Consider the following 10,775-nt stretch of genomic DNA (forward strand, 5'->3'; position numbering starts at 1 on the left):
TCCCTGACTCACGTGGCAGGTGGCTCTGGGACTTCCTTCCTCTCTTCTCCCCTTGTGCTGGGATTGGGCCCTGGGGCCTGGTGCTGCCTCCACCTGGGATCCAGTCTCCAGGGCTCGGTGCTATCTAAGAGTCCAGAGATTGGGCAGCAGGAAAGAAGTGCAACCACACCCCTACTGTTAGGACCATTGTCTCCCACATAGTGCTAAGGGATCATTAAATCATAATTAACCCTTAAATGGAATGTGAAATACGAACACAGACAACTCAGTGTCCTAAAATCAAAGTCTAACTTTATTAGTACAACAAGTATTATTTTAGCAGTTTCTATATTCAGAGAGAGAGAAACATTCAGTACAATAATTTCACCCAATCCCAGATGTTAGGGAACCAGGAAGAAAAAGGGCAGAGAAGTATAGGAGGGGAAAAGAGAAAGGGTAGGGGGTGGGAAAAAGGAATGTAAGAGGTCAGGTCAGGCAGGTACCATGTGAATCAGATGTCAGGCAAATGTTAACTAGGATATATTTACAGTCATGTTTTAAGTGTACCTTGGCTTTTCTAGTCTTTTAGGGGTTTTGCTTTGAAGTGGGTATTTCGGTTCTTTTGTTTCCTTTGGTGATACTTAGCTCAATTGATATGTAGATGTAGGTTTCTCCCCAGGCCACTTGACTTTCTGGCTTACTCCCTGAGTCATTACACACATGTAATTAGTGCATCAGGTCTCTGCCAGTACTTTTAACCATCACTCTTTTTTTTAGCTCAGGTGTGGTAGGAGGTTGATAATAATAACTGTTATTATGACTGTTGTTATTTTATGGCATGGGTCTGGTATTTGGTACTGTAATCACTACACTTTCTCTTATCCCTAATGGGTTGCAGGCCATTAGCAGAGTTTGATTTTCTTTGTGGCAGGCTTGTCACCACAGTTCAGTCTTGCCCCAGCCACTATCTTGCATTTTTGTGCAAGAGGTACTGTTCTAAGCTTTCGTAGCTTTTATAGTCAGCAGTGATCATCTCACCAGTATACTCCACACCTAAGACACTGATTTAGGAAGGCAGTGAAGTGCATGCTGAAGTTAAATCGTGTGAGTCACTCCATTGACCTTCATAGGACTACAGTTATTTCTCAGTGCATTCTAGACTATGCATTCGGGCTGCGCTAAGCTTCGGTAGCCGATTTGATTTGGAGGGGATTGCCCGATTTGGTGGCCAAATCCCTGAATCCAAATCAAATTGGGAGACGCATTAAAAGGTCTGAATCAAATCAGAAGCCTCCAAATCGATTTGGAGAGATTCAGCACCGATTCGGAGATTTGGCCATAGACTAAACAGGCAGCAGTCCTCAACCACGCTGGACACAGCTGCCTACAGCTGGTAAGTCTGTTATGGTGGGTGGAACAGGGAGAGAAGGGGCATGGGGGGTGCAGATCAATGCTCCCACAGCGAGGTTGGGGTTGGGACAAGTTGCCCAGTCAGGGCGGGGGAGCACAGGACTCGGGGATGGGGGCTCCTGCTACTGCATGCCACCGTGCACTGCTTGTCCAGGAGGGCATGGGAGTGGGTGTGTGCCCCTGGATCTGCGCAGGGCAGGCTGGGCAGGGCTGTGCTCAAGATGGGTGGTGGAAGGTGCTGGGAGTGGGGGCTTTGGCCTGCTGCTGTTTGTCCAGCCGGGGTGTGTGGGCACAGCAGCTCTGGGAGTGGGGGCTATGCTCTGCTGCCACTTGCCCGGCCAGGGCGGGAGTAGGGGGGCATAATGCAGGTATGGTTGGGTCTGGGCAGACGATGCTGGGAGTGAGGGCTATACCCTCCTACTGCTCACCCAGCTGGGGCAGGGAGTCACAGGACAATGCCACTGCATTTCCTGAGACAAGTGGTGCACAGTGGCAGAAGCCTCTCCAGCCTCCCTGCACCTCTTGGACAAGATGAGGCTTTGCTCAACCACGCCTGGCTGGGCGAGCAGTGGCAGGGCATGGGGGTGGATGCGCGCACCCATATCAGGGAGAGGCTGATGGCAGGGGCTATGGGGAATTTTAGGGTGGCTGCAGCCCCCCCCCCCACATAGCTGCTGCTCCACTGTGCTCTGGGGGGTGGGCAGAGTCAGGGTTTTGATCTGGGCTGCACCTGGGACTAGCCCCTGGGAGTGTAACTCTGGCTCTGCCCACCCTGTGGAGCACAGCCCAACAGTGGGTGGCTGGGGCTAACTTCTTGGAGCCCAGCCTGTCCCGTGCAGATCTGGGGGCACAAGCCCACTCTCATGCCCTCATGGACCGGTCTCAAGCCCCAATCCCTCCCTCACTGTGGGAGCGTTGATCTGTACTTCCCTCCCCCTTCTGCTGACTACAGCAGACTTACCAGCTGGAGGCAGCTGTGTCCAGCATGGTTGAGGACTGCTGCCTGTTTACTCTATGGCCAAATCTCTGAATCGGCGCCAAATCTTCAAATCCAAGTTGGTCGAATCATATAAGGGCAGAGACTCGAATCACAAAATCGAATCACTGTCCCTCCGAATAGACTGAATCTGAATTGAATACTTGCCACTTTGCACAGACCTACTATCCATTATTTTCATTACTGCACCTACTAAGAAATTAACTATTCCTATTTTTGTATTTAGTGGTAAGAATTCTGTTGCAAATGATTAGTATCCTGAACACTTACCTTAAACATGTCTTTAGGTCATACTTCACATTGCTGTATACTGGTGCAGTAGAACATAATCTTTGTTGTTTATATTGCAGAAAAGGGGGATTTTCTTGCCCTAGATCTTGGTGGATCCAAGTTTCGAGTCTTAAAGGTGAAAGTGTCTGAAGATGGGAAGCAAAATGTTCAAATGGAGAGCCAGTTCTACCCAACCCCAAAGGAGATCATACATGGGAATGCGACAGAAGTATGCAACCCACTTTGCTCTCTGGAAATGCTTACTGTGTAGAATATAATTACTTTAAATTACTTTTCTTTGTTATGCAGCTGTTTGATTATGTAGCTGACTGTCTGGAAGACTTCACGGAAAACAAAAACATAAAACATAAGAAATTACCAATTGGGTTTACATTTTCTTTTCCCTGCAAACAAGCTAAGTTAGATGAGGTAAGATTAAAAAAAAATTGTTGGAGTATCACTTCCTGGTACTAGTAGAATTCAGGGATAATGTTTAGCAGGGTTGTTAAGCAGAGTGGGTAAAGGTAACATTTGTACTGCTTTCTGAGGATAAGTAATTCAACATGGCAGTTCAGTTAAGTTCTAAATCACTCTAAAACCTCTACAAAGTGTTAGGCACCTATGAGAAAGGGAGAGATGGGGATAATCACTGTGTTAGTTAAAACTACGAGTATTAGTTTCATATTTTGTGCTATCTAAAGCTATTCTTTTACTAGTCAGTACTGGATTTCAGTGATGATTACCTCAACTGGTAGAAAAACTGTATACAGTTCAAAAGACTTTACACATTATTTTTGTGCCCTAAAGCATTTATTTTGAATCACTCTTGGCTAGTTGTACTTATAATTTTATTTTTCAAATATAGCAGCCACATGACTTAACTGTTCAAATGCATGCAGAGGGGTGGGCTGCAAATGACTTCCTGGCTATTTTTGTCTCTACTCTTGATAGTACAGGCATTCCTCAGACTTGCAACACTATTGGTTTTTGAAAACTGTGTCTTAAGTCAAAACGTCATAACCTGGAACCAGTTTTCTCATAGGAACAATGTTATAAATGGGGGATTGGTTTCTTTATGATGGTTGACACAGCTGTGTCCAGCTGGTAAGTCTGTTGTGGTGGGGGGGAGGGAAGGGCCAGGAGATCAATGCCCCTGCAATGAGGGAGGGATTGGGGCTGGGACCCAGGCTGGGGCAAGCTGCCCAGGGGGTGGGTGGGGCGGCTTGTACTGCTGTGCACTGCTGGTCTGGGGAGCTGCTCATGTGGCAACTTGTCCAGCATCTCTCACTGCTGCTCCTGCCACGGGTCCAGGAAGGTGTGGGGTGGGGGGCATATGCCCCCCCCGCCGTTCTTTTTATAGCAATACTTAATCTCCTGCCCCAGCCCTGTTTTGTTTATCTGTTTTGGCTGGGAGGGAAATGAAAGTCCCGGCACGCTGCAGCTCCATTCTGCATCTGTCCCCCCCACCCCATATAGGCATGCAGTGGATGGGCATGGGGGGGGGGGGGTGGCATGTGCCTCTGGATCAGGGCAGAGCAGGGGCTGCAGCGAGTTGTTTTTTGGGAGGCACGCCCCCCCATACACTGCCACTGTTTGTCTGGGTGGCATGGGAAGGCTGAGCTGGCTCCCACCGCTGCATACTGCTTGTCTGGAGGCAGCACAGCAGCTCAGTCTTACGCTGGCCCTGTGGCAGCTTGGCGAGTGGTGGGGGTGGTGTAGCGCCTTCTGCCCGGAGTGCAGCCTGATGGAGCCCCAGCCCAGCCCACACTGCACAGGTCCTGGGGCACACCCCCTGCCCCATGCCCCCTGGATCGGTGGCAGGAGAAGTGGCGAGAGTGCCAGACAGCTGCCACATGAGCAACTCCCGGACTGGTGGCGCGCAGCATCGCTTGCCCCAGCCTGGGTCCCAGTCCCAAGCCCAACCCCTCCCTCGCTGTGGGGGCCGTGATCTACCCCTTCACACCCTTCTCTCCCCCTTCCCTCCTACCACAACAGACTTACCAGCTGGACACAGCTGTGTTGATTGTTGTAAAGGTCAAACCGGCATGGGAACTTCGAAACAGGGTGTCAGTTTACAAATGTTGTAGATGCTGTTCATTGTATAAGTTGAGGACTGCCTGTAGCAGCTTGTATTGGCCTTTGGTCCTGCAAACACTGTATGTGTATGTTTAACTGAGTATGTGAGTAGTTCCACTTGGGTCAATACAGCTACTCATGATTAAAGCTAGTTAATAAGAACTTAGCACATGCATAAGTATTTACAGGGTAAGGACCTTATTTTTGGACCTTATTGAGTATATTTTGATGATGGCTGAAATGTTCTGCCCCCATGTTCATTACTTCTGCCCAAACTCACCCACTGCATAGCAGTAGGGAAGTTCTTCAAAAACCAACAATACCACATAGTCTGTTTTCAGTGCCACTGTAGAATTTTATGCTAAAAAATCCAAATGCCTCATTTTTTTAACTTAGCTTACATTTTTAAAGGGTGTGCTGCTTTCTTGGACGAAACACTTCAAGGCACGAGGAGTTCAGGGGACAGATGTGGTCAGCTCTCTGCGCAACGCCCTCAGGAAACATAAGGCAAGCTTTAGAGTGAAGAGAGCTTAAGGATATCTTGACAGAATCCTTCTCTCAGAGAGAGATCCCCTGTTTTTGGAGGAATACAATACTGCATATAATATTTTTATGTATTTTAATATATTTTTACGTATCTTTAAATGATATTTTGTGTCTAGTGCTGGACTTTGGAGTGCTTCCAGCAGAAGTTATTGATCACAGAATGATTTATTATATTCTAAAATTTGGGATGAAATATAATGAAAGCTATTCTTAAATTAAGCAGACAAGATTCTCTGGGTAAATCTGATATCTTTTATTAGACCAACTCAAATGGAAAAATTCTTCTTTGCATTCTTAAATTAATATGCTTTTATTGATATTCAGTAGTTCCATTTAAAAAATCTCAAGCATTTTAATGTTCTTCATCCCTAGTAACATCAGTTTAAAAATGTGAAAGGATCTGTCCATATATTGACATCCTTATAGAAAACCTATATTTTCCTGTTTCTAACATGGCAAAACTCTGCTTTTTGTTAATTTCTCAATGAATCCCTGCTATGCTAAGATTAGCAAAAGCAGTACATAGGCCTAGAAGGGACCGCCTGGGTTATCAAATCTGGCCTCTTGCTATAAAAGGCACCTCTGTCATGTAACCCCTTTCTGAATATGGTAATAAGTTTATGAAATGGATCTGCACAGCTTTGACAGAAATGTTTTCTAGGCCTCATTCTGGTATATTTATGCTGAATGGCTTTTTACACCTGCAAATTCTCCCGATTTTCAATGGGGATACTTGTGGGATAAGGTGCTCCATATTGTGGCTATGGCTTTCAGAATATGCTTCTTAATATCTTGCCTACAGATATTTTGTGCTGTCATAAAAAGTTACGCTTTTGTGGGTTTTTTTAAATTTCTTGGTAAAGGAATGATGAATTTGGGGGGGAGGGGAGGAAAGGGGGAGGGCTCAAAACATTCAACTTCTAGCCCTGATTCAATAAAGCACTGATATCTTAAAGATCAACCTCATTAAGTAAATACTTAAATCCTATTAAAGTAAATTAATATAAAGTACTATGCTGAATAGTAGTAATACATTTATGAAACAGGTTATCTGAAAGGAACTTGCACAGCTAAGTTTAAAATTAAGCATATGTGAAAGTGCTTCACTGAACCTGGGCCCAAAGTTAGTGTTGTTTGAACAGTTGTTTAATTATGAAGCTGTTTTCAAACATGGTTTCTATCAAGCATCTATCTTTACTCCATTAGGATGTTCATGCAGATGTTTTGGCACTGGTAAATGACACTGTGGGAACTATGATGACCTGTGGATATGATGATCAGCGCTGTGAAGTTGGTGTCATAATTGGTAATATTTTTTAAAGTTACAAGGTTTTGCTTTAAATTGCAACAGTGTATTTAGTTTGGGCTCATCTTGGGTGGAAAGAAGTTCATTTCAGACTTCATAAATCAAAAAGATAAATGAGAAAATGAAAGACGTACCATATTTTCAAGCACTGATGCCTCTCTTTTGGGGAGCAAAGTGAAACTTGAATGTCTAAGTGACACTAATTGCATCTGCAAAAATTGCAAATGCAAAAATAGTGGTTTGTTTAAGGCTAGATTGATAAATTTAGTCCCAAATCAGTTAAATGACTGTTGACTTTGTTTATCTGATTTACACTTGTAAAAAAACAAAGCTACTTGTCAAGTGTTATTTCACTTAAGAGGCATATTCAGGCAGCAGAGTATGTAAAGATCCTATTTGTGGTTAGTGCCTGCCTGTCCTTTCCTTGTTTGTTCCGTTTTCCCTTCTTTCTCTATTGATTTTTTTTTTTTTTTTAATTAATTCACTACATACTAAAATTTCATTTGGATACATATTGAGGGTGTTGGTTGTAACTGCATTGGTCTAAGGACATAGATGAGCCTATGAACTTCACTTCATAAATCTACTTTGATACAAAAAAAATCGCGAACTAAATACAGCCATTGGATTAACCCCAGGTAAACTCTCTACATTTTAGCAGCTACATTCTATTACGAAGTCAACATTTCCTCTTCCCACATCACCCACATGTCTCGCACCTATTGTCTCCCATCCCCTCTGATCCTCCCTGTCAACCATTTGCATTTTCACAGACTTGCATTTTTCATATTGGTTTCTATTCCATCCAGAAGAGCACACAAACATTAGCAGATTCTTCCCATACCTGAAAAAGGGTGTTTACCTGAAACTTGCAAACAACAGTTTTTTCCAGCTATTTAGTTGGTCTAATAAAAGATACCACATTTACCCAAAGAACCTTGTCTGCCATTTAGATATGCATAAATTTAGCTCTTTTAAAAATAAATAAATAAATAAAGAACAAAACCATCTATTATTATAGATTTACATTCGGATACCAAAGGTGAGTATTTCAAAAGCAGTCACAGTGGGTTAACTTCATTGCTGTGAATATCAATGAAAAGTTTATCATTGCAGTAATTTCTTCAAGAGCAAACTTAAGTAAAATGCAGCCTTCATTTCTACAAACTTGATATTTATATGTTTTAATTATTGTAACTGAAGTAAATTCTTATTTATTTCCAACATTTCATACTTCAGGAAATAACCAAATGAGAGAGGCAGTACATTTTTAAAACTGTATTTAGAAGGTAATATTAGGAAGCTGAATTGTACATAGATTGTTAAAATAGCTTTAATGTTCCAGATCAGAAATACCAGATAATTGTCTATTTATTTTTGCCTAACTTCCATGAAGGCACTCAGGGCCTGGTCCTTAGTAGTTACTGAGTACCTGCAGTTCTCTGGATGAGGAATATATTGAATAGCCTTCCTTATTAGCTATTTGGAAAAGTGGCATTGTATATAATTTCTACAGTGAGGGAGCAATGGGTGCATAATTGCAAAACATCTTCCACCTTGATTTATACTCAGAGTTACCAGAAGAAGATGACGGCTGGATCCAGTTGTACAGGCACAGCGGTTTGTGATACTGCAGATTTGCTGCTTGGGGCCAGCACTTGCTTCTGGGAAATTCTGGTAGCAAAAAAATCATGCCAAAAAGTGGTACAGCACATGGTTCAGGAGCATGTGCCAGTAGGCACAGAGGCTTGGTTCTCCTGGGAGATGCTCTGGTTGCTGGCCAGTGTCTCCTCTCTTCTAGCTCTCTGGTTCTTCCAGCATGTGGGGAGCTGGGAAGGGTGGCAAAACAGCAGTTTCCCTAAAGTGGGGCATTTTGCCCTACAGGAAAGCCCATGTGCAGGGGCATGGACAGCAGCAAAAAGCAGAGGCACAAATTGGTGCCACTGCTACTTTTGCTGCAGTAAATGCACACCCCTGCACATGCATGCTCATTTAGATGCACCCAGTATGTTGAAATCTAATTCTTTTGAATATTCTGGCCAACAAAATAAACTCTTGTATCAATGATATAGAAGATCCATGTTATTTATCTAGAAAAAGCAAACATTCTTTTATCTCTGGCAGCAAGAATTCACTTTTTTTCCCTGTCTTTTTTTTTTTGGCACGCACGCACGCGAGTGTGTACGAAATATCACAAGTATCTTTAAATGACTCGGACCTTATGTTAATTTCTGATGGTTTTTCTTTGGTACTGAAAGGTTATTTAACAGGTTCCAGGTGCACATGGGCTCACAGAGAGCACATGGGCTTACTTCTTCTGGTAAAGAAAATATTGAATCCAATCCTTAAAATTTATTTTTAGTAGAGGTGCACCGATACCTTGGTCCAATATCAGATCGGCACTGATAAATAAAACTGACTGTATTGGAAACTGACCTGACATGACCGATAAATGCCCTGTGCATGTGTGCAGCCGCAGCGCAGTGTGTAAGCAGCGAGGAGCACAGCTCAGCAGCTTGGAGAGCTGTGTGCAGCTGGTAAGTCTGTTGTGGTGGAAGGGGAGGCAGGAGGGAAGGGGAGTAGGAGGACAGATCAAGGCCCCCACAGTGAGGAAGGGAGTGGGGCTGAGGCAGGCACTGGCAGGCCACAGAATGGAGCTGCAGTTTGTCAGGGGGCGCAGGGAGGAGAGAGAGCTCCCACCACTGTACACATCCCCGGAGGGCACCGGGGAGGTGGGGTGCATGCTTCCGGATCTGCGTAGGGCAGGGTGACCTGTTGCTGCAGGCTGTGCTGGGTTCTTCCTGAAGTATATGGGGAGGGTTGTACCAGGGCTTTGCTTGGGATGGGTGGCAGTGGCGCTGGGAGGATTATGGGGGGGTTGCAGCCACCCCAAAATTCACTACAGCCCCCCCTTCCAGTTGCTGCTGCCTACCTGAGTGCAGCCCTGGCTTAGCCCCACCCCCCCACACACCAGGAAGAGCCTGGTGCATCCCCAGCCCTAGCCCTCAGTGGCAGCACACCCTGCCCCGCCCCATGCAGAAGTGGGGGCACACGCCCCTCCTGCCCTGTGTCCTCTTGGGGTGTGTGCAGTGGTGGGAAGTACCTCTCCCTCCCTGAGGCCCCCAAATGAGCCGCTGCTGTGTCCCATGCCCCGCCCCACCCAGGCTGGGCAGCACCAGCCCCAGTCTCACTCCCTCCCTCACTGCAGGGGCCTTGATCTGCCCCTCCCCCCCTCACCAAAACAAACTTACCAGTTGGACATTGCTCTTCAAGCTTCTGGGCTGCGTATCGGAAATTGGATCAGTATTGGCCAATTTGTCTCTTCAAAAATTGGGTATTGGTATCAGCTCCAAAAATCTCTATTGGTGCAATTGTAATTTTTAGTGAATTTCTCATGTGCAAGTGTGCTTGTTTCTTTCCATACTGCATCTCGTACACTAAGGAACTGGCACCAATGCTTGCTACATGGAAGAAATGAGTCACATTGATCTGGTGGAAGGTGATGAGGGGAGGATGTGCATTAACACCGAGTGGGGAGCCTTTGGAGATGACGGGTCATTAGAAGACATCAGAACTGAGTTTGATAGGGAGATTGACTTGGGATCTATCAATCCTGGAAAACAGCTGTAAGTATTTAAGTGAAGCTTTATACACCATTGTTATTCTGTATATCTTTAAAGAGAATGCAGAGAGCCATACAAGCTTTTTGCAATAGACATAAGGCTAAGGCAGGGGCTGGCAATTATTTTGGCAAACTGTCAAGGGCCACAAGGGTAGCCCTGCTCCTTTACAGGTGCCCTGCCCCCTGGTTGCCATCTTGGGATCAGAAGTCCTGCCTCCTAACCCCTGACCTTTGCCACTGAAAGTCCATCTCCTTTGCCCCCAGAAGTACTCCTTTTGGGAAGGGGGTTTGCCATCTTGGAACTGGAAAAAAAAAAACAAATTATATACCAAAAATCAAACACTGACAATAACATATTTTAATTTTATTTAAAAAATTCTTTTTGTCCTGAGCTGTATGTATTTGCATTGTGTATGTAGAGGTGATTGCATCATACCTCAAAATGAAGTCTTACTCTTGTATATTGTGAGGGTGTGTGAAGGGGTATGGGCAGGTGGGTATGGGGTTTGTGGGGGCTCTGGGTGTATGTCTGTGTATGTGGGGTGTGGGGGTGTGTGTGTAGATGTGGG

At 44.9% G+C, this 10,775-nt stretch overlaps 1 protein-coding gene across 3 annotated transcripts in view; it reads left to right on the forward strand.

The window, feature by feature from the left end:
• The window catches only part of HKDC1 (hexokinase domain containing 1), a 54,684-nt gene that overhangs the window by 24,076 nt on the left and 19,833 nt on the right, over positions 1-10,775 (forward strand). For all 3 annotated transcript variants that reach the window (XM_019538519.1, XM_019538518.1, XM_019538517.1), the window contains 5 exons: positions 2,737-2,885; positions 2,966-3,085; positions 5,144-5,239; positions 6,485-6,584; positions 10,027-10,210. In XM_019538519.1, coding sequence (XP_019394064.1) covers positions 2,737-2,885; positions 2,966-3,085; positions 5,144-5,239; positions 6,485-6,584; positions 10,027-10,210 — 649 coding nt within the window. The remainder of the gene's footprint in view (positions 1-2,736; positions 2,886-2,965; positions 3,086-5,143; positions 5,240-6,484; positions 6,585-10,026; positions 10,211-10,775) is intronic.

This window comes from Crocodylus porosus, unplaced genomic scaffold, assembly GCF_001723895.1.
Source record: "Crocodylus porosus isolate Cpor-Errol unplaced genomic scaffold, CroPor_comp1, whole genome shotgun sequence".
In the NCBI taxonomy this organism is placed as follows: Eukaryota; Metazoa; Chordata; order Crocodylia; family Crocodylidae; genus Crocodylus; species Crocodylus porosus.